The sequence below is a fragment of the Pongo abelii genome, chromosome 16, assembly GCF_028885655.2.
Source record: "Pongo abelii isolate AG06213 chromosome 16, NHGRI_mPonAbe1-v2.0_pri, whole genome shotgun sequence".
Lineage (NCBI taxonomy): Eukaryota > Metazoa > Chordata > Mammalia > Primates > Hominidae > Pongo > Pongo abelii.
The window spans coordinates 93,493,924-93,518,119 of NC_072001.2; the positions used below are offsets into that span (position 1 = coordinate 93,493,924).

Below are 24,196 nucleotides of genomic sequence, written 5' to 3' on the forward strand. Positions count from 1 at the left end.
CGTACCACCACACTCGGCTAATTTTTGTATTTTTTAGTAGAGACAGGGTTTTGCCATGTTGGCCAGGCTGGTCTTGAACTCCTAATCTTGGGTGATCCACCCGCCTCGACCTCCCAAAGTGCTGGGATTACAGGCATGAGCCACCTCACCTGGCCATTGTCCTTTAAATTTTGAGTTTGTATTTCAAATAAAGTTTTAAAACATATTTGAACTTACTAATATTTTACTTTTAGCTTTTGAATTTTTTGCATGATTTTTAAAGAGTCCTTATCTGTACTGAGATTATATAAAAACATTCTCCCATGTTTTCCTCTAGTATGTTTAGGATGTAAAGTGTTTTAATATTTAACTCTTTGATCCATTTGGAATTTATTTTGGTGTGAGGAGTAAGATAGAGATCCTGCTTTTTTGACTGTTGGATCGTATTTTACATTTTGAGTCTAAGCAGTGTCAGGAAATGTGCTCTGGAGGGTGTCTTTTGCTCTAGTTTATGAACTGATATCTTAATTTTTTTCAGAACAAGGCAGCTTCAACTGTTGAGCTTTTTGAAACATATGGCTTAACCATCCTTTTAGGGAATTTGGTTAGGATTTTCCAGAGTGCTTTCAAGCAAGTTATATTGTAATGCTAAACAGAGTAATAGAGTGTAGTAAAGTTGGCATTGAGAAAACAGGTTTTGGAACTAACAGCTTTGACATAAAGACTGTGAAGAGATGACTAGACTTGCCAAACTAACATAATTTATTCTTTGTGTAAAGGAGAGTGCAAATTTAGAGTTTGAAAAACTGTGTGGCTGACTTTCTAGATCAGTATTTTTTGAGGTATATTGTGCTGTGACATTAAAGAAAAGGTTTAGTGGTGAAATAAGTTTCAGAAATACTGAGTTAAACCAAGCCAAATATTACTCAAGTGGCAAATTATTTGGAATCTTTATCATAGACTTGTAAATTCTGAGTCTCCAAGGCAAAGGATAGTGTATGCAATATTCCTCAAACCTACTTTATCAATAGTGTTCCAGGTTTTTTTGTTTTTTTTTTTTCTGGTTTGCGAACACTTTTTCTATCAGAGTTATGGATTTGAGGGACTATTTTTCTTTCTTTTACTTTATTTTTTATTTTTGGACTCTAAGACTTTCTTCAGAGACTATTTCAAATAAGAATTTGGGAAATGTTCATGGTCACTTCTCAGCTATTGTGTTTTATGGTGGTTTGTTTACATTCTCCATTGAGTTACCCTGTTCTTGGCTTATAGAGCTTAAATTAAAGCCATAATTGTACTAATTGGATAGGTATAATTGCTCAGTGATCTTTAAGGCATTGCGAAGGACGGTAGTGTGGTTTTTAAAAATGAGGGGTGCAAATGTACTAATTATTAAAAAGGAAAAGATAAATATCACAAATTCTGGTCTAGTAAACTAGTTTCTAGCAAAACATTGGACCAGAAAAATTCCAGAGCACATTGTCAGATGGATAACTTATGAACACTTAGCGAGAAAAGTGATGCTTGTGAGTCAACATGGGCTCCCTAAAAAAAGCCCTGTCACATTAACATCATTTCCTTTTGGACAGGGTTACCAGATTGGTGAATCAGAGAAAAACACATGCCTGGCAATTTTTTGTATTTTTAGTAGAGACGGGGTTTCACCGTGTTAGCCAGGATAGTCTCGATCTCCTGACCTGGTGATCCACCCGCCTCGGCCTCCCAAAGTGCTGGGATTACAGGCGTGAGCCACCGTGCCCGGCCAGAGTTTGTTTTTGGTTGGTGAAAGTGTTCTGGAATTAGGTAGTGATGACAGTTGTACAACATTGTGAATATTCTAAAAGCAACTGAATTGTATATTTAAAATGAGTTTTAAAACATTATGAATCGTATCTCAGCAAAAAGAGCTGCAGATCTTTAGTTCAGAGAAAGCACTTTTAGGGCGTGTTATTTGTAAACATTTTTATTGGGACTTACTAGGGCGTCAGTGATGTGTCAATGAAGTTTGGATTTTACTTGTTTCTGGAGAGATAGTTAATATATTGTAAGATACATTTTGCTTTCAATATACCGTGAATCTAATAATGAAATTCAATAGTGATAAGTGTGATGTCCTACATTGGAGTTCAAAAAGTGTATAGGATAAGGGAGAGAAGTAGCATTAGTGGGAATAGCGTTAGTGGGAAACAAAAACAAAATGAAAGAAACCTGAGAAGTTCATTAACTCATTAGTAGATATATGGTATATGCAGCCAAGGAAAAGATGGTTCCACTGTCTTCTGGACTAATCAGAGGCTTCCTGAAATTGGTGTTTAGTTCTGGAGACCATACTTTAAGATGGATCTCGTAGTCTAGAGCAAGGATGTTAGATTTGTGGTAGGTTATTTTACACCCATAGCAAGCACTGCTGATAGATCGGAATCCTTTTCAAAATAGAAGCCAAGGAAGCACTCCCAGTCAGTGGGTGTGCACTCCCAGTCAGTGGGTGTTGGTCGTCCGTTAATTGAGACTTGGTTATTGCTCCAGGATGAGAGCATGTTTGGTGAGCGTGACCAGGATGATAAAGGGTCTACCAGTTATGATGTATGAAGAATAATTGAGAATACTGAGGCTATATAACATGGAAACAAGATTTAGAAGAAATATAAAATCAGAATCTCAGAAGCTCAGCCTTTCATCCAGTTTAGGAATTCAGTCAACTGTTATATTAACATTTTACCTACTTTACTAAAAAATTCCTGAGAGATGGGAGGGGGGTTCATTTTGTCGGATGTGGTGCCAGGGGAACAGAACTAGATAATGGAAATCTGCTTAATAGGAGGATAGTTTCTTATATAACAATAAGAAATTTCCAAACAGTGTCTGAGCTGCTTTGGGAAAACCCATGTTGCAGATTTTCAGGCTTAGACTGTGTAACAGTTTAATGGAAGATTGTTATGTTCTAACCTAAGTATTTTCTCTTGTTATTTAAAAACAATTTTTATTTCATTTCCTGTGTTATTAAAAACTATTTTTACTTTGAATGACTTGATACTATTCCATTGCTCATTTTTTCTAACATGGCTAAGAAGTTGGGAAAATTCCTCCAATAAAATAATTACTTTAAAGCAAGTAAAACACGTTTTTAGCTCCTCCATTGTTCAGGACACTCTGGGAGAACTGAAGAAGATGTGAAAGTATAAAACAGTCCTGCCCTTAGGGGGTTACGGATTAATTGAACAGACAGGGCATAAACATTTGAAAAGTTACCCAACATCAGAGAATGAGAGGTCTCAGTGTCACAAGGCAATATGTAATTGCTGAGGAAATGATGCAAATAGTTAATGTGTGAGAGTTTAGGCAGGGAAAGATTATTTTATGGCTGGGTTTTGCAAGATAAGCTGACATTGTATGGTCAGGCATTTCCCTTTCAAGGGAAAGCATAACACTATGTATACTTGTCTTGTTCTCTGTGCTCCTTTAGAGTTGAAGCTCTTTCCACTTCCTGGTACCCAGTGGCACCTCTCACCACAGTGCTTTTTACAAAGTAGGTGCTTGGGGATATTGTTAAGTTGAATGAGTACAGAGTTGTGTGGGATGTGGGGGTTGTGGTAGGAAAAAGAATTTCAGTATTATGGTGATAAGAGCTTGGGGTAATTTTCTGTTTTTGTTTTTGTTTTTCTTTTATTATTTGGTTATAATTGAGACCAGGAGTGATACGGTCCCTAAGCAAGAGAGAAAGAGCAGTGTGTGTCTTTCAGTAGAGTCTTTCTAATTTATTCAAAGATAAATTAGAAAAGGATTCTACCCTTATGTACATAAATAACTATTAGGCGATAAAGAGGTATAAAGTGCCATAAGAAAGTTTAGAGGAAGTTTGGAACGAGAAGAGATTATTTCTGATGGTAGGTCATGAAAAGGTTCGTGGAGGAGAGATGACTTTTGAAGGTAACATTTGAATTGGCAGGGATGGGTGGGGATGATCACCTAAAAGTTATACTAAACCTTTTATTCTTTGTGGGCATCCCTGTCTCTACCTTCCTGCATCATGGCTTGATGACATCCATTTTCTCTCAAAACTTCTTCACATTTTGGCCCTAACAAATTTACCCCATCTCATTTAACATGCTATCTCTTAAAAAATTAATTAATTAATTTTTAGAGAAAGGGTCTTGTTCTCTTGCCCAGGTTGGAGTGCAGTGGTGCAATCATAGCTCATGGCAGCCGGGAACTCTTGGGCTCCAGCCATCCCCAGACCTCAGCCTTGTGAGTAGCTGGGACTGCAGATGCATGCCACCATGCTGGCTTAACATGCCATCTTGACCTCTTTCCCTGTAGCAGTGGGAAAAACATATTTTTCTCCTAACACTTAACCTTCTATCTGTGATCTAGATCCTATCCCTTCTTGTCTTCTAGGGTTCTTATTCCAATATTATTTTCCCAACTACAACTTGCACTTTTTTTCCTGCTGCTTCTTTCTCTTTAGCACATGAACATCCTCACCCATTCAAGATACACTTCCTTAATCCTAGATACCCTGATTGTTGTCCCCTCTTTGTTCTTTCAAGGAAAATTTCCTATATTCACTTTTTTTTTTTTTTTTTCTTTTTTAGATAAGGTCTGGCTCTATCACTCAGGCTGGAGTGCAGTGGCCCGATCTCGGCTCATTGCAACCTCCACCTCCCGGGTTCAAGCGATTCTCCTGCCTCAGCCTCCTGAGTAGCTGAGATTATGGGTGCCCGCCACAACACCCAGCTAATTTTTATATTTTTAGTAGAGATGGGGGTCTTACCATGTTGGCCAGGCTGGTCTTGAACTCGTGACCTCAAACGATCCACCTGCCTTGGCCTCCCAAAGTGCTGGGATTACAGACGTGAGCCACTGCACCAGGCCTTAATTTTTACATTTTTTTGTAGAAACAGGTTTCACTGGGTTGCCCATCCTGGCCTCGAACTCATGAACTCAAGTGTTCCACTCACCTTGGCTTCCCAAAGTGCTGGGATTGCAAGTGTGAGCCACTGTGCCCTGCCCCTATATTCACTTCCTTATCTTAACTCCTGTGCCTTCCTTTTCCGCATTGAAATTTCTCATTTGGATGTAATTCCTGTGCCTTCCTTTTCCCCATTGAAATTTCTCTTGCTCAGTCCCACCAGCAGTGTAAAAGTGTTCCTATTTCTCCACATCCTCTCCAGCACCTGTTGTTTCCTGACTTTGTAATGATTGCCATTCTGACTGGTGTGAGATGGCATCTCATTGTGGTTTTGATTTGCATTTCTCTGATGGCCAGTGATGATGAGCATTTTTTCATGTGTCTGTTGGCTGCATAAATGTCTTCCTTTGAGAAGTGTCTGTTCATATCCTTCACCCACTTTTTGATAGGGTTGTTTGTTTTTTTCTTGTAAATTTGTTTGAGTTCTTTGTAGGTTCTGGATATTAGCCCTTTGTCAGATGAGTAGATTGCAAAAATTTTCTCCCATTCTGTAGGTTGCCTGTTCACTCTGATGGTAGTTTCTTTTGCTGTGCAGAAGCTCTAGTTTAATTAGATCCCATTTCTCAATTTTGGCTTTTGTTGCTGTTGCTTTTGGTGTTTTAGACATGAAGTCCTTGCGGACGCCTATGTCCTGAATGGTATTGCCTAGTTCAACCATTGTGGAAGACAGTGGCAATTCCTCAAGGATCTAGAACTAGAAATACCATTTGACCCAGCCATCCCATTACTGGATATGTACCCAAAGGATTGTAAATCATGCTGCTATGAAGACACATGCGCATGTATGTTTACTGCAGCACTATTCACAATAGCAAACACTTGGAACCAACCCAAATGTCCATCAATGATAGAATGGATTAAGAAAATGTGGCACATATACACCATGGAATACTATGAAGCCATAAAAAAGGATGAGTTCATGTCCTTTGTAGGGACATGGATGAAGCTGGAAACTATGATTCTCAGCAAACTATTGCAAGGACAGAAAACCAAACACTGCATGTTCTCACTCATAGGTGGGAATTGAACAATGAGAACACTTGGACACAGGAAGGGGAACATCACACACCGGGGCCTGTCATGGGGTAGGGGGAGGGGGGAGAGACAGCATTAGGAGATATACCTAATGCTAAATGATGAATTAATGGGTGCAGCACACCAACATGGCACGTGTATACATATGTAACAAACCTGCATGTTGTGCACATGTACCCTAGAACTTAAAGTATAATAAAAAAAAAAAGAAAAAACATCCCCAAGATTCCCTCAAAAAAAAAAAAAAGAAAAGAAATTTCTCTTGCTCATATCACCAATGGCCTAATTGCTATGTCCCATGGAAATTTTTCTAGTACTTAATCTCTGCAGCATATGTCACTCTTGCCTGTTCACTTCATGGAGTTTTCGTCCTTTTAATTGGGTATCTTTTTTATACTTTCTGAATTTCGAACTGTGTATTGAAGTATTGACCTGTGTAAAAAATATATTGCCTATCTAAGAAAATCAGTTAGCATTCCTCTGGGAAACTCACTTGGCCATCCATCCTTACACCAGGTCTAAGTTAGATGTTCCTCTCTCATGTATCTTTATTATAACTTTTCTCTTCCCTAATGCACTGTTAGCCTTAGAAGGCAAGTACTATGTTCTTTTTTTCTTTCTTTTCTTTCCTTTTTTTTTTTTTTTTTTTTTTTGGAGACAGGGTCTCACTCTGTTACCCAGGCTGGAATGCAGTGGTGCGATCTGGGCTCACTGCAGCCACAACACCCCCAGGCTCAGATGATCCTCCTTGTCTCAGCCTCCCAAAGTGCTGGGATTACAGGTGTGAGCCACCTCACCTGGCAGTACTATGTTCTTAATGTATATCATAGTTAACCCCCACTCCCTTATTTTCTTACCAAATAATAGGTGTGAAAATTAAATTTTTGACATATATGGCTCTAGCAGAGGATTGCTTTTACAGAGAAATAGGTACCTGTCTTCTACTTTGTAGAGGACTCTTACCTGTTTTTTTCTTCTCAAGAGCTGCTCACAGGTTAGTAATGATTAGGCTGTAGCTTCTGAGACTTAGCTATCATCTAGATATAACTCAGTTTTGGAATTTCATTTCATTTAAGATTAAAAGGCCTTTCATGCTCCATAAGTGGTAAACTAGGGATGGATGGATAGATAGACAGCTGACCATGGTAATGTCTCACCAGACTCTGGATCTGAAGACTTGATCAAGGAGTAAGTAATCTATTAGCCGAGACTTAAACAAACAAAAAACTTTATTGGAGTTTAATACACATCCCACAAAATCCACCTGTTTTTTAATGAACAATTCAATAATATTTAGTAAATGTGCTGAGTTGTGCAACCCATCAGTATGATCTAGCTTCCATTGCTCCAATAAGACCAGGGACTCTACTGAAATAAAACAATTAGACATGTAATTTTGACAAGTAGACTTGACCTACTCTATCTGATTATGCTAAGAATGAAGTGATTTGCTCAGGGGTCTATATTAGATACAAATACACACAGAAGTTAAATATGTAACTTGAAGCAAAAACATTTCCCTGTTTTTCACTTATTCCTATAGCTTTTCAGATTGGCCTAATTTATACTCAAGTTTCCTTTAAAACAGATACTATCAAGATTTCTCATTTTGCTTGTATGATTTGGAAAACAAGCCTTTTTTGCTCCTTGGCTGGATTACTGCAATACTTTCTTTAGTGTCTCCTCACTTCTCTCTAGCCCCTTCTCCTAATCTACAACTGCTCAGAATGGTCTTTTGAATTAAATCTTACTCTTTAATTCCTGTGTACATCCTTCCAAGGGTCTGCACATTCTCTGCCCTTGGCCTGACGTATTCTCCTTTATCAGCACATACCACAAGTCTTTCAAGACCTATAAAATCAATACCATTTTCTCTGGGAAGTCATCCTGATTCCCCTCTTTCTGTGTATGGTGAAGAATGCTTTATGGAATACTCTGCATTCCTTTCCCTTAAGACTTAGATTTACCATTACCATACGGAAATTTCTAGGCTGTTTCCAATGCCTAGGTGGTGCTCAGAAGTGTTAGTGGTTTAGTAGAATCCTAATTGTGGAGAAAGACAGCCAAATTTGGGAGGCTTTTAGCATACAGTAACCCTGGCATTTGGGGATGTTTGCTGTGCAAGATGGGTGTGGTACCAGAGGAGCTGTTCCTGGAGGAACTGAATCTCAATGGCTTGAAGTGGTCAGTTCCGGCATTGGTATGTTCCCCTTCTGTATTGCACAGAGCTGGAAAACCACTGAAGTCATGTGCTCTGCAGAACTTGTTCAACTGGTTTCCTCTCCACAGACCCCTAATTCAGATTTCCACCCTTATTCTTTTCTGCATATGCTCTTAGTCTGGGCTTGTTTTAAGGTTTACCACAGTAGAGTTCTCAGTATAGTTATTTATTTGTCTTGCTGAGTGTAGAGTGGGTAGGGCCAAGTATTTACTCCCTTTGAAAAATGTTATCAGTAAGACAAGATAGACAGGTATTACGTAAATCATGGAGTGTCAGACTCCATTAGTAGGTTTATTTCTGTGGATCTAACCATTTCACACCCACACTCATGTATACATACACATATACATAGCTATCATTATTTAGAGCCTACTACTAGTTGCTGGGTGAGGTGTCAGAGTCCCGGCATTGGAAAGTAGTCAACTCACAGGTTGGTAGGAAGAATTTACTGACAGCAGTATAGGTTTGAAAAAGGAAAGTTTTATTAGAAAGAAGGAACTCTGCAGAAGAATGCCTCAGCAAGAGAAAACGGAGCTCGCGGTGGATTTTTCTTTAGGGTATTTATGGAACTTAAAGCAGGAGCTTAAGGGTAGTTTGGACCATATTAGCCACATAGGTCACGATAAATGATTACATTCTTAGACGTAACGTCAGCAAGGGCTGGACAGTGAGTTTCGGCATGGCATTCCAGAGATGTGTAGAAAGTCTAGTTGCTTACAAATTTTAGGTTGAAAAGAGAGCTGGAACCAGGTGCCAGTTTTAGATAATAGGGAAGTCTAATTACTTCTAAATTCCTCAGATAAGAAGTTTTGCCTCTGGATGGTCTCCTTAGTGGACTCCAGGTGATCACTAGTGCTTGGTATGTATCATTATATACCAAATATATATATCATTTAATCCTTACAACAACCTTATGAAGTTTGGTGTGTTGCTAATCCTGCTTTATATATGGGAAATGGAAGTTCAGAGAAGTTAGCGGGATAACATGTCATTCTTGGTTTTTCTTATGTCCTTCCCTCTTATCTCAGGGAAGAAGTGGGGTATATTCCTTTCTGTAGCTGGCTGCTGCCTCTGCTCTTCAGAACCTTGCTTTCTTTTGTTCTTATTCCTGTATCTTTAGCCCCTCCTTCACGTGTTCTTTTCTTGCAGACTATAAAAATGTGCTTTTTCCACAATCATTTAAAAAAAAAAAAGATACTTTCCCAGGACATGTCACCATCTCAGACTAACTCCTTCTCCATTCTCCCTAGTTTTTCCTCTTCCTTTCTTATACTTCTAGAAAAAGAAGTTGGCTGGGTGCAGTGACTCATGCCTGTAATCCCAGTACTTTGGGAGATGGAGAAGGGGGCAGGGAGGGAGTTGGGGGTTGGAAGTCAAGAATCTCTTGAGTTCAGGAGTTCCATACCAGCCTGGACAACATAGTGAAACCTTGTCTCCGCTATAAAAAAAGTAATACTAATAAAATAAAAATTAGAAAAAGAAGCCTACATTTGCTACCTCTCCTTCCTACTTTTAGTTACTTTTCCAGTTATTTTAATTGGACTCCTGTGTCACCACTCCACTGAGACTCCCCTTACAGGAGCCAAAGATGACCTTCTTGCTTGTGTGCCACATCCTTTTCTCTTCACCACCCGCCTCTCTGCAGCATTGAAAGCTGGTGACCTCTACCAGTTTGCTGATTTTTTCCTTCCTTGATTGCCATTGTGTGATTCTCTCCTGGTTCTTAACTAGACACTATCTTTGTCTCTTTCACCTCTTAAATGTTGGTGTTCTCTGAGGCACAGTGCTTCAGCTTTTACATTTTTCTCCACAGCCTCTTTCTCTGTGGGCTTATCTACTCTTGTGGTGCCATTTTCCAGATTTAGGTCTTCAGCAACAGGTCTCCCTCCTGAGACCTGTGTTTCCAACTGCCCACAAGATGCCACTGTCTGGATGTCCCGTTGACATTTCAAGCTGAACATGTTTCAACCATGAATTGCTCATCCTCTCCGGCTTTTGTGGGTGTCCCCAGTCTTGTTTAATGGCATCATCTTTTATGTAGTCATCCATGCTGCAAGTCACCAAATCATCTTTTAAAAAATAAGAAAAAAACCTTCTCTTTTTTCCTTTTATAGAAGTGTTTGTAAGTTTGCTGTAGATGGTATATGGTGCCAGATTTTCTCCTAGAATTGTGTGTCAGAATGTGGGGCTTCCTGACACACTGGACAACAATAAGTTATTTTTTAAAATCTTTGCTAGTTTGATAGCTGAAGATGGTGATATTGTTACTTTGCATTTCTCTGGTTAGTAGTAAGATTGATAAATTTTCTTATAAATTACTGGCTATATGTATATTTTATGAATTTTTTTATTTGTGATTCTAGCATATTTTTCCAGGGAAATGTTTGCCATTTTATTTCAAGTGTTTAAAATGTATATACATATAAAGATTATGGAATATTGTTAGCTCTTTGTTATATGTTGTGATTTTTTTCCTCCAGTAACCTTTCCTGTTAAAGTTTTATTTAGTTTTTTAAAAATGGCCTTACAGAAGTTTAAATACTAGCCAATTTATCTTTTCCTTTCTGATTTCTGCTTCTGTAGTAGTGTTTGTAAACTTCTTTCGCATTTTAAGAGTATATAACTATTTTTTCTTTTTTAAAAAATTCTCTGTACCATTTGGTGTTTAATGTTAGTTGTGAACCGTAAGGTCTGGAGCTAACTGCTTCCCCACCCTCCGTGCCCCCCGCCTTTTCAGTCATCTGTGAGATTTCACATCTTTCCCACTGCCCTTCTAATCCCCGTCCCTCATCTAACAGATTGTCAAATGGGGTTAATTCTACCTTTGTAATTGTTAATCATTCTCTTTCCACCATTGTCCCAGTTAAAGACTGTATTACCACTCACCTGGATTACTGAAATGTTTGCCTAATATTTCTCCCTTGAATCTGTCGTCCATGCTGCTGTCCAAGTTCTCCTTCTGAGTCTACTTGAACACCTCCCATGGCTCCCATTTGTGCAGGTTAGATTACTAATCCAGATACTTCTACACCCACTCCTCTACCACAGTGACTCACCGCTCCCTGAGCGTGCCCTTTGTTTTCAGCCTTTTTTTGTCCTTTGTTTATGCCGTTCCTTTTTTTTTTTTTTAATTTTTTTTATTTATTGTACTTTAAGTTCCAGGGTACATGTGCACAACGTGCAGGTTTGTTACATATGTATACATGTACCATGTTGGTGTGCTGCACCCATTAACTCATCATTTACATTAGGTATATCTCCTAATGCTATCCCTCCCCTCTCCCCCCTCCCCCCACCCCACAACAGGCCCCGGTGTGTGATGTTCCCCTTCCTGTGTCCAAGTGTTCTCATTGTTCAGTTCCCACCTATGAGTGAGAACATGCGGTGTTTGGTTTTTTGTCCCTGCAATAGTTTGCTGAGAATGATAGTTTCCAGCTTCATCCATGTCCCTACAAAGGACATGAACTCATCCTTCTTTATGGCTTCATAGTATTCCATGGTGTATATGAGCCACATTTTCTTAATCCATTCTATCATTGATGGACATTTGGGTTGGTGCCAAGTCTTTGCTATTGTGAATAGTGCCACAATAAACATACGTGTGCATGTGTTTTTATAGCAGCATGATTTATAATCCTTTGGGTACGTACCCAGTCATGGGATGGCTGGGTCAAATGGTATTTCTAGTTCTAGATCCTTGAGGAATCGCCACACTTTCTTCCACAATGGTTGAACCATTTTACAGTCCCAACAGTGTAAAAGTGTTCCTATTTCTCCACATCCTCTCTAGCACCTGTTGTTTCCTGACTTTTTTTTTTTTTTTTTGAGACGGAGTCTTGCTCTGTCACCCAGGCTGGAGTGCAGTGGTGCAATCTTGGCTCACTGCAAGCTCCACCTCCCGGGTTCACGCCATTCTCCTGCCTCAGCCTCCCGAGTAGCTGGGATTACAGGCGCCCGCCACCATGCCCAGCTAATTTTTTCTATTTTTAGTAGAGACGGGGTTTCACTGTGTTAGCCAGGATGGTCTCGATGTCCTGACCTCATGATCCACTGGCCTCGGCCTCCTAAAGTGCTGGGATTACAGGCGTGAGCCACCGCGCCCAGGCTGTTTCCTTACTTTTTAATGATCACCATTCTAACTGGTGTGAGATGGTATCTCATTGTGGTTTTGATTTGCATTTCTCTGATGGCCAGTGATGATGAGCATTTTTTCATGTGTCTGTTGGCTGCATAAATGTCTTCTTTTGCAAAGTGTCTGTTCATATTCTTCACCTACTTTGTGATGGGGTTGTTTGTTTCTTGTAAATTTGTTTGAGTTCTTTGTAGATTCTGGATATTAGCCCTTTGTCAGATGAGTAGATTGCAGAAATTTTCTCCCATTCTGTAGGTTGCTTGTTCACTCTTGATGGTAGTTTCTTTTGCTGTGCAGAAGCTCTTTAGTTTAATTAGATCCCATTTGTCAATTTTGGCTTTTGTTGCTATTGCTTTTGGTGTTTTAGACATGAAGTCCTTGCCCATGCCTATGTCCTGAATGGTATTGCCTAGGTTTTCTTCTAGGGTTTTTATGGTTTTAGGTCTAACATTTAAGTCTTTCATCCATCTTGAATTAATTTTTGTATAAGGTGTAAGGAAGGGATCCAGTTTCAGCTTTCTGCATATGGCTAGCCAGTTTTCCCAGCACCATTTATTAAATGAGGAATTGTTTCCGCATTTCTTGTTTTTGTCAGGTGTGTCAAAGATCAGATGGTTGTGGATATGTGCTATTATTTCTGGGGGCTCTATTCTGTTCCATTGGTCTATATCTCTGTTTTGGTACCAGTACCATGCTGTTTCGGTTACTGTAGCCTTGTAGTGTAGTTTGAAGTCAGGTAGCGTGATGCCTCCAGCTTTGTTCTTTTGGCTTAGGATTGTCTTGGCAATGTGGGCTCTTTTTTGGTTCCATATGAAGTTTAAAGTAGTTTTTTCCAATTCTGTGAAGAAAGTAAACTTCACCATGAAACGGGTAGCTTGATGGGGATGGCATTAAATCTATAAATTACCTTGGGCAGTGTGGCCATTTTTGCCATATTGGTTCTTCCTATCCATGAGTGTGGAATGTTCTTCCATTTGTTTGTGTCCTCTTTTATTTAATTGAGCAGTGGTTTGTAGTTCTCCTTGAAGAGGTCCTTCACATCCCTTGTAAGTTGGATTCCTAGGTATTTTTATGCCGTTCCTTTATGTTACATGTCTCCTTTTCCCATTTTTCACTACTCTAAATAGAATTCATTTGAGCAAAGCCTAGTTCAAATACCATCTCCTGTTGTAGCTAGCTGTTTAATCGTAACTGTTACCAGAAAGTAATTCCCTTGAAGGTGGGCACTGGTATTCAGCACAAGGTTATACCACTGATAAGTGTTGCACAGAGTAGTCAGTTCGAAATGTTTCTTGAATGAATACGTGGGTGTCAGAATAGACACTTTTTTTTTTTTGAGGAATTGACTTAAAATACTTAGAAAACAAAACTTTAAAAAATAGAATAAATATGAAAGGTTATAAGAATTACTATGTAGGCCGAGCACAGTGGCTCAAGCTTATAATCCTTGCACTTTGGGAGGCTGAGGTGGAAGGATCCCTTGAGCCCAGGAGTTCGAGACCAGCCTGAGCAACATAGGGAGTTGCTGTCTCTACAAATAATTTTAAAAATTAGCCTCGTGTGGTGGTACACACCTGTGGTCCCAGCTACTCAGGAGGCTGAGGTGCGAGGATCACTGAGCCCAGGAGGTTGAGGCCACAGTGAGCCGTGATTGGGCCATTGAACTCAGACTGGGTGGCAGAGCGAGATGCTGTCTCAAAAAAAAATAAAAAGACTGTGTAATTAAAGATAGCCTTTTGTATAAGCATTTATTTTTGTACTAATTGTATCAGCTTCACCAACGTGTAATACTAGGCCTCTCCCTTAGTGCTTGTTAGAAGTAAGGGTTGTTAATGAGGTTATATATTGTGGTGTGGGAGACTTCAGGAAGCCCAGTTTCAGAACTTGAGCATTTGTAAGGGAATGTTCAGTAGGTGGTAGCTGTTGTTATTGTTGAAGGAGGAAGTATCCTGTAGCAATTAAGAGTATTAGCTTCATGCTGGATCTGTGGTTCACACCTGTAATCCCAGCACTTTGGGAGGGTAAGGCAGGTGGATGGCTTGAGCCGAGGAGTTTGGACCACCCTGGGTAACATGGTGAAACCCTTTCTCTACAAAAAAAGGCAAAAATTAGCCGGGTGTTGTGGCACGTGCTTGTGACCCCAGCTTCTTGAGAGGCTAGGTAGGAGGATCCAGAGGATCGCTTGAACCCTGGAAGTCAAGGCTGCAGTGAGCCATGATCACACCACTGCACAGAACCTGTCTCAGAAAAAAAAAACACCAGAGTAAGGGCTTCAGAATCACAGCAACTTGGGTTCAAGTGAGAGCTTACTTGCCAGATAATCTTGGAATATACTTTTTGGAACCCACAGTTTATCTGTAAAATAATTACAATAATACTTCAGAGGTTGTTGCAAAGATTGAGATAATAATGCATGTAAAGTATTTGGCTTCATGTCTGCCACATGGTGTGAATATTATTTTTTAAGTGTCATTTATATTGAAAATGGGTCATTTTATGTTACTTCTTTCCTGTTTAGTAATTGTGTTTCAGATCTGACATCACCTTTTTAAAAATTTTGCATTTGAGTGAGGTTTGCTAAAGCAGTTCTGGGGTTAAACTTGAAGAGAAAATATCGAATATTTATATTTAATATCCCATGTGAGAGGAGAGATTAAGAACCCTGCTGTCTGCTTGTTACACCTCTTGTGAAAAACAAAAAACATAAGAGTTTTGTTGCTGAACTCTACTTGTGGTTTTGGTCGAGTCTATCATGAAGGTATGTTGTGGAGATGAGTGCAAATAATGATTTAAATATGGAATTGTAGAGATAAAGTTTAGCAGCTCTGTATTCGGGGAAAAACGAGTCTCTGTTGATTGAAAAAGCATAATAAAATAATTTATTCTGAGGCTTTGTGGTTATGCAGTGTCAGAATGAAGAAGATGATAGTCCTGTTCCATTTCAGGCTGGTCAGACCATACCTGGAACACAGTGTTCAGTTGGAGAATGTTCAGAGATGAGCAAAAGACGTGAGGGGGCAGAGATGATGTCTAACACTGCTAATATAATACCTGGTAACGTTTTGAGTACTTACTCTGTGCCAGGCACTGTTCTTAGTATTTTATATGTACTATCATCTCTTTAATCCTCATAAACGTTCTGTGGGTAGGTGCTATTATTATTCTGTTTTTATGACTAGTGCTTGAAGGAGCTGGAATCATTTTACTTACGGAATTGTCAGCATGTGACTCATCATGAGGGGATAGGAGGAAAGGCACAAATATTTTTTTCAATATTCAGCCAAGCACTGTGCTAGCTCTATATTTCACTTGCAATCTCATTTAATCCTCAGTGACAAACCTTGGAAGATACTGTTAGCCTTTTTTAACAAGTGAAAGAACTGGTTAAGTGGCTTGCTGTCTTTCTCGGAAAGTGCCAGAGACAGGACATAGAACCAGATCTTTCCAAGTCCATCGCCAGTGCTACTCATATTATGCTTTTATTTTTACGTTCTCTTGCTCCAGGAGGCAGCTTAGGGTGCTAGTAGAGAATTGATGCCAGCTTAACAAAAACTTTCTGACTACTGAAGTCCAGAAATGAACTAGGTTACCTTGAATGTTTGATTCTCTGTCAGTGTTCAGGCTCAGCCTGCTTCCTGATTTGGCTGAGATGTTTTGGGAACATCAAATTGGGGATGGAGTAGAACATGTGAGGGGAGTGGAGGAATTGAGATGGGCTGAAAGATCTTTAATGAGCCTTCCATCCTTGAGATTCTATGATTATTGCTAGGACAGGGTTAAACATGAGAATTGGTAAAAAGTTGTGTTGGCCAGTGATTTTTCTTTTGTGCATAGATTGATTGATTTTGAGACAAGAGTTTCACTCTGTCGCCCAGGCTGGGAATGCAGTGGTATGATCACTGCTCACTGCATCCTCAAACTCACAGACTCAGGCAACCCTCCCACCTCAGCCATAGTTTTATTTTTCAATGTCTTTATAGGCCGGGCACAGTGGCTCACGCCTATAATCCCAGCACTTTGGGAGGCCAAGGTGGGCGGATCACTTGAGGTCAGGAGTTCAAGGCCAGCCTGGCCAACATGGTGAAACCCCGTCTCTACTAAGAAATACAAAAACTAGCCGGGCGTGCTGATGCACGCCTGTAATCGCAGCTACCCGGAGGAGACAGGAGAATTGCTTGAACCCGGGAGGCGGAGGTTGCAGTGAGCTGAGATTGTGCCATTGCACTCTAGCCTGGGCGACAAAGCGAGACTCCATCTCAAAAAAAAATTTTTTTTTAATAAAGTCTTCATAAAGCTAAATTTATAAAAAAGCTAGAGGCCGGGCGTGGTGGCTCATGCCTGTAATCCCAGCGCTTTGGGAGGCCGAGGCTGGTGGATCACCTGAGGTCAGGAGTTCAGGACCAACCTGGCCAACATGGTGAAACCCCATCTCTACTAAACTCCATCTCTACTAAAAATATAAAAATTAGCTGGTTGTGGTGGCACAAGCCTGTAATCCCAGCCACTTGGGAGGCTGAGGAAGGAGAATTGCTTGAACTTGGGAGACGGAGGTTGCAGTGAACTGAGATCATGCCACTGCACTTCAGCCTGGGCAACAGAGCGAGACTCCGTTTCAAAAAAAAAAAAGCTAGAGATATGGTTTAGCAGCTCTATATATGGGGAAAAAAGGAGTCTCTGTTGATTGAAAAAGTGTAATAAAATAATTTAAGCTGAGGCTTTGTGGTTACGGAGTGTCATAATGAAGAAGGTGATAGTCCTGTTCCATTTCAGGCTGGTCAGACCTTACTTGGAACACAGTATTCAGTAGGAGAATGAATTCAACCAGGTTTGTTTGTTTGTCTTTTAAGACAGAGACTTGCTCTGCTGTTGCTCAGGCTGGAGTGCAGTGATGCAATCTCAGCTCATGCCTCAGTTTTCCAAGTAGTGGCTGGGATTACAGGCATACTCCACCACACCTGGCTAATTTTTGTATTTTCTGTAGAGACGGGGTTTCACCCTGTTGGCCAGGTTGTTCTCCAATTCCTGACCTCAAGTGATCCACCCGCGTTGGCCTCCCAAAGTGCTGGGATTACAGGTGTGAACCACCGCACCGTGCCAAACTTAACCAGTTCTAAATATTTAAGTTTTATAAGAAAAGTTTTGTGTCTAAGTTGAGAGTCACTGGTGGATTTAGTTAAGCTAAAATACCTTTAATTATTAAATAGTAGGCAGAATGTGGAGAGATAACCAGCCTTTTTCCTTCTTGGTATTTCTGAGATTTTTCCCTTTTTAGACAGCCTGTGGAGCTCAATCCCTTTTGGCTTTTCAGGTGATATAGTGAGAGCAACAGTGATACTGTGAGGAGGATTCTAAACCTAAGAATCAGTCTTGTTATTCCATCTTTGCCACTAGCTATTGGATGACCTTGGATCAGCCTCATTCTTATTTGTAAATGGGGGGAAGTACAAATAGATTATTAGCCTCTGAGCAGGCTTATGGCCAGTTAGATTCTTTTTCAATGTTTATATTTTTAATTTTGGAGTTGTACTTCTAAGGACCTTTCCTGAGGAATTAATTCTAAATAAAGAAGAACACTGTGCACAAAGATATTCCTTGCACTATTATTTAATGGTTGAAAACATTTAGAAATGACATAAATGTCTAACATAGGTGACTGATTAAGGACTTGGTTAAATTTTTATGTAAACTTAAAGTCTTCAGAAACTATATAATAACATGGAAAATATAAACATTTCAGCAATGTTTAATAATTGTCTCATTCATATATGTGTGTGTATATATATTATAGTGTGTGTATATATATATATGTGTGTATATATATTATATGTGTGTGTATATATATATATTATATTATAGTGTATATAATATATATACACTATATATAATTTTTGAGACAGAGTTTTGCTCTGTTGCCCAGGTTGGAGTACGGTGGCACAATCATAACTCACTGCAGCCTTGACCTCCTCTGGGCTCAAACAGTCCTCCTGCTGTAGCCTCTCAAGTAGCTGGGACTACAGGCACATGCCACCACGCCTGGCTAATTTTTAAATTTTTTGTAGAGACAGGGTCTGGCTGTGTTGCCAGGCTGGTCCTGAACTCTTGGGCTCAAGCAATCCTCCTGCCTTGGCCTCCCAAAGTGCTGGGATTACAGGCGTGAGCTACTGTGCCTGGCCATTTTTAGATATATTATATCAAAAACAAACAAAGGGATTTTCCCTAGAAGTGCATTTGCTTCCTGGCTCTCACATTTTCTGATTCTGTGATTTAGTGGAATAAGGGGAAATCTCATGTGAGCTATAGAGAAAGACTGAAATAAGTGTTTGTTGTGTCATCTTGGAATTCGAGTAGAATCTAAACTTCTGCTAACATTAAAAATCTTAACATGGCACTTTACTTTTCAAAGCAGTTTGGTCCTGATTTGTTCGTTTGTGACAGGGTTTCACTTTGTCACCCCAGCTAGAGTGCAGTGCCACCATCTCAACTCACTGCAGCTTCTACCTCCCAGGTTAAAGTGATCCTCCTGTCTTAGCCTCCCAAGTATCTGAGACTATAGGTGCACACCACCACGCTGGCTAATTTTTGTATTTTTAGTAGAGATGGGGTTTCGCTATGTTGTCCAGGCTGGTCTGGAACTCCTGACCTCAAGTGTTCGGCCCGCCTTGGCCTCCCAAAGTGCTGGGATTACAGGTGTGAGCTACCGCGTCCTACCTAGTCCTGACTTATTTTATAAACAAACCAGGTGATACTCCATTGTGAAATAGCTCAGATTGGTGGGCAAGGCACACGTGTGGTGAGGTGACTTGGAGGGCAGCTTCAGGTTTGAGCAGTTGTTTAGAAACACTGTATTTTGCCTTCCTATTTCTTCTAGCTCATTCTTTCTACTTAATCACTTTCACCAAATCACAGTTGGCCTTTCTTCTCCGACCTGACACCTGTATTATATGAAGAGTATTCTACCCAGCTGTAGGAAACATCTAAGTCAGGACTGTTTTATAGCAGTTGGACTAGGGAAAGGAAATATAAAGAATGCTGGGAGATGTTACCATGGGCTCTCCTTTTATTTTTGTCTAGAAATCTCAGAAAAGAGGAAAACCTAAATACCTCTCTGGTAACTGGCTCTGATTCAAAGCAAAAGTATCTACTGTGCTCTTTATCCATAGTTTCCCCTGTGTGTTTACTTCATTTTAAAAAGAAAAATAAGTAACTTTTTTTTTGGTACTGTTACGTGCTTGAGGGCCATTTTTGGCTTAGGCTGAGGTTGTTAGGTTTTCCCTGTTAATGAGAACCCAAGTTAGATTGTCCCCTGAGAGCTGGAGTTGCCAGTAGTTGTTTGCCAGAATGATTTTATCAGCATCCTTTTTAGCAGTAAAAAGATGAGATGTGTCCTTGAACTACACTATTTTCCGTACCGACAACTGCCATTCTTATCCACATTGCCCTTTGCGTCTTTAGGCTCAATAGAGGTATAGTTTAGATTTTTGTAGCCATTTCAAATTGGTATCTAATTTATTATGACAACTCTTCTGGAAAACTCATTTGTTTCATTTTTCCCCTTTCTGACAATTTAGGTTCTACTATTTGAAAGAAAGAAAAGACAGCAGAGAAGCTTATCATCGAGTATAGGAAACAACCAGAAAATTATATGGCCCATTCATATACCCATCAGGCTTCATGTGTTAGAGAGTACGCTGGCTAATTTAAAGGTAGAGTAGATTTAAAAGCAAGACTGAGCTGGGAACGGTGGCTTACGCCTGTAATCCCAGCCCTTTGGGTGGCCGAGGTGGGTGAATCACCTGAGGTCAGGAGTTCAAGACCAGCCTGACCAATATGGTGAAACCCCATCTCTACTAAAAATACCAAAAAATTAGGTGGGTGTGGTGGCACAGGCCTGTAATCCCAGCTACTTGGGAGGCTGAGGCAGGAGAATTGCTTGAACCCAGGAGGCGGAGGTTGCAGTGAGCTGAGATTGTGCCATTGCACTCCAGCCTGGGCAACAGAGCGAGACTCCATCTAAAAAAAAAAAAAAAAAAAAAAAAATTGAGTGGAATAATTTTAAATTAGGAGTTTTAAATCTCGGGTTCCTAGAGTCAATGAAGTCTCTGAAATTACATGTAAAATTTAAGTATATGTATATTTTTCTGGGGGAAGGTTCTATGGCTTTCCGTAGATGTTCACAGGATTCTGTGGCTCAGTGGTTGAAAACTGTTGCCGTGGTCCGGGTCCAGTGGCTCACACCTGTAATCCCAGCACTTTGGGAGGCTGAGGTGGGTGGATCACTTGAGGTCAGGAGTTTGAGACCAGCCTGGTCAATATGACGAAACCCCGTCTCTACTAAAAATACAAAAATTAGCTGGGCATGGTGGTGCACACCTGGATACCCAGCTACTCAGGAAGTTGAGGTAGGAGAATTCCTTGAACCCAGGAGGCGGAGGTTGCAGTGAGCTGAGATCACACCACTGCACTCTAGCCTGGGCAATAGAGTGAGACTTTGTCTCAAAAGAAAAAAGAAGAAGAGGAAAAGAAAACCATTGCCATAAATGATTTTTAGTTACCTATGTTTCTGTTGGTAGAAAATACATGTAACTAAACTTTCCTTTGTTTTATCTTAGGCTTTCCTGAAATTTCCTAAGAGATATTTGAAGGGGAAAATACAGTTTTCTTTTTTTCTTTGTTTTATTCTTTTTCTTTCTGGAAAATAGTTTTCTTTTCCTATCCTTTTTACAACCTCCTCCCTGCCTCCAAAAATCTGAGAATTCATTATTTACTGCTTCCATAGGAGTTTCTTTTAATATTTTAGCGGAAATAATTGAGTCTGTTTTGATAACCCCCAAGCAACCTTAAAACTTGGACCTAGAAATTCACTGTGGATTCTGAGTTCTGAAACTGGAAGAGAATGTCAGCAACAAATTTAAGCTTCTGAACAGTTGAAACGGTGGCTTCAGTTACAAATGGCTTTTCTTAGGATTTGTTAAAGAGCAACTTAAGGACTGAGGGAAAGGGTCTGAGGTTCTGGGAGCAGTCAGGATCTGGGGAGCCAGCCGGCTGTGTTGCTGCAGCAGAGGAAAGTGGGGTGGAGAAGAAAGTGGCATTCATGCTCAGGAATTTTCCTAAGTTCCCCGCCTCTGAGATCTGACTGGGCCAGGCAGGGTAAGGATGTGTGTGGAACTCATTGTAAAAGAGTGCTATTATGTTCAGTTTAAGCTTCTCCAGGGAGAATGGAAATTGAGCTTAAAATCTCTAAGGAAAAGTTCTGACCTTCCCTTTCTTTTTTGCATCCTCTCTCCTTTTGTGCAGGTGGATGGAAGCATGCCTAGGGGAAGATCTGCCTCCCACCACGGAACTGGAGGAGGGGCTTAGGAATGGGGTCTACCTTGCCAAGCTGGGGAACTTCTTCTCTCCCAAAGTAGTGTCCCTGAAAAAAATCTATGATCGAGAACAGACCAGATACAAGGTGAGTCCTTCCTTGTTTTGTGCTTAGATTTCTGTCAACTTGAGAAAGTTAGCATGTTTTATTTTGTGTAAGAGTTATTGAGAAGTATGTGTAAGGTGTGTTTGTTTCAACAAATTATAGCCTTTAAAATGCCTGGCAGAATGGAGAAATTTGTGCAAAGGCAATATGGACTAGGAAAATATTACTACATCTCTTTTAGAATTTATCTGGAAAGCCCGCCTCCCTGCTACCCTGTCCCCCACAAAAAAATATGTACTAGGAAAAGAACTTTAGCTGTCTTTGTTTCTGGTAGAATTCTTATGATGTTATATATCTAGAAGTTTTCCTAGTTGTAGATGAATTTTTTAATTCTTTAGAAGGTAGAAGAAGTAACTAGGGGAATTACTACTTTAAATCTAGTTTTGGGGCTGGGTGCGGCGGCTCACGTCTATATTCCCAGCACTTTGGGAGGCTGAGTCGGGTGGATCACAAGGTCAGGAGTTCGAGACCAGCCTGACCAACATGGTGAAACCCCGTCTCTACCAAAAATATAAAATTTAGCCGGGCGTAGTGGTGCATGCCTGTAATCCCAGCTACTCAGGAGGCTGAAGCAGGAGAATTGCTTGAACCCAGGAGGCGGAGGTTGCAGTGAGCCAAGATCATGCGACTGCACTCCAGCCTGGGTGACAGAGTGAGACTCCATCTCAAAAAAAAAAAAACAAAAAAACCCACCTAATTTTAGGCTAGGCACATTGATTCTCACCTGTAATCCCAGTACTTGGAAGGCCAAGGTGGTAGGATCACTTAAGACCAGGAGTTTGAGAGTAGCCTGGGCAATATAATGAGACCCTGTCTTACAAAAAAAAAAAATTAGCCAGACATGGTCACACATGCTGTAGTCCTGGCTACTTGGGAGACTGAGGCAAGAGGATTGCTTGAGCCTAGGAGGTTGAGGCTGTAGGGAGTTAATATTGCGCCACTGCACTCCCGCCTGTCTCTTAAAAAAAAAAAAAATGAATTTTAAGCACTGAGATTTGTTGGCAAATTGAATGCAAAAGTAACTTCATGAAAAAACATCACCCTGCGATACTGGAGTTCAAGGTACAATGGGAAAGTGATTCAGTTTCAGAAAATTGAGATAAGTGAGAGGGCTTGATACCTGTGTCTCAAGGTGCTGTAAAAAAGAAGACTGCTTAAGTTGGAATGTTAGGCCGGGCCCAGTGGTTCATGCCTGTAATCCCAGCACTTTGGGAGGTTGAGGCGGGCGGATCACTTGAGGTCAGGAGTTCAAGACAAACCTGGCCAACTTGGTGAAACCCCATCTCTACTAAAAATATAAAAATTAGCCAGGCTTCGTGGCGCACACCTGTAATCCCAGCCACTCAGGAGGCTGAGGCAGGAGAATCACTTGAACCCAGGAGGTGGAGGTTATAGTGAGCTGAGATAGTGCCACTGCACTCCAGCCTGGGCAACAGAGCAAGACTCTGTCTCCCCCCCCAAAAAATGGGGATGTTGACAAGGACCAAATTTTGTTGTCTACAGAGGTTACCTGTGAACCCTTATTTGAAAAAGGATGACTATGAAAGATAGTGGAGAATTGCATTACCAAGACCAAATGTAAGCGTGGTCAGCTGTAATAATTGGGTTCAAACTCAGAATGAGTAAGGCTACAATGTCAAAGAGATTTTTTATGTTTTATGTTTAAATTCAAGGGAAAACAAGGAACAGTATAGGTACTCAGCCAAAATTAATACCATAAACAGAAACTTTCCTTAATCAAAAGTGCCATCATGGCTCACCGCAGGCTTGACCTACCTAGGCTCAAGCAATCCTCCCACCTCAGCCCCCCTAGTAGTTGGGACTATGGGAGCATGCTACTACACCAGGCTAATTTAAACAAATTTTAGCGTAGAGATGGGGGTCTCACTATGTTGCCCAGGCTGGTCTCCAACTCCTGGGCTTAAGTTATCCTCTCGCCTTGGCCTCTCAAAGTGCCAGGATTACAGGCATGAGCCACTGTGCCCAGCCCTATGCTCAGTTTTGAATACACAGTTATTCTGAAGACAACTCTGGAGCTATTCTATAGGCAGAATGGGAAGATAGTGTAAAAGGAGAGTGGAGACTCTGCAGCAACAATTAAAAAAAAATGGCTGGGTGCAGTGGCTCATGCCTGTAATCCCAGCACTTTGGGAGGCTGAGGTGGGAGCCCTCACTTGAGTCTAGGAGTTTGAGATCAGCCTGGGCAACAAAGTGAAACCTCCGCTCCACAAAAAATAGAAAAACAATTAGATGGGCGTGGTGACATGCATCTGTAGTCCCAGCTACTCAGGAGGCAAAGGTGAGAAGATCACTTGAGCCCAGGAGGTGAGGCTCCAGTGAGTGTATTGTGCCAGTGAGCCGATTGTGCCAGTGCACTGCAGCCTGGACAAC

The 24,196-nt window shown here is 40.6% G+C and overlaps 1 protein-coding gene across 1 annotated transcript in view; it reads left to right on the forward strand.

The window, feature by feature from the left end:
* The window catches only part of IQGAP1 (IQ motif containing GTPase activating protein 1), a 113,603-nt gene that overhangs the window by 16,529 nt on the left and 72,878 nt on the right, over positions 1 to 24,196 (forward strand). Inside the window, exon 3 of the mRNA XM_009250154.4 lies at positions 21,631 to 21,787. Within this exon, the coding sequence (XP_009248429.3) occupies positions 21,631 to 21,787 (157 nt within the window). The remainder of the gene's footprint in view (positions 1 to 21,630; positions 21,788 to 24,196) is intronic.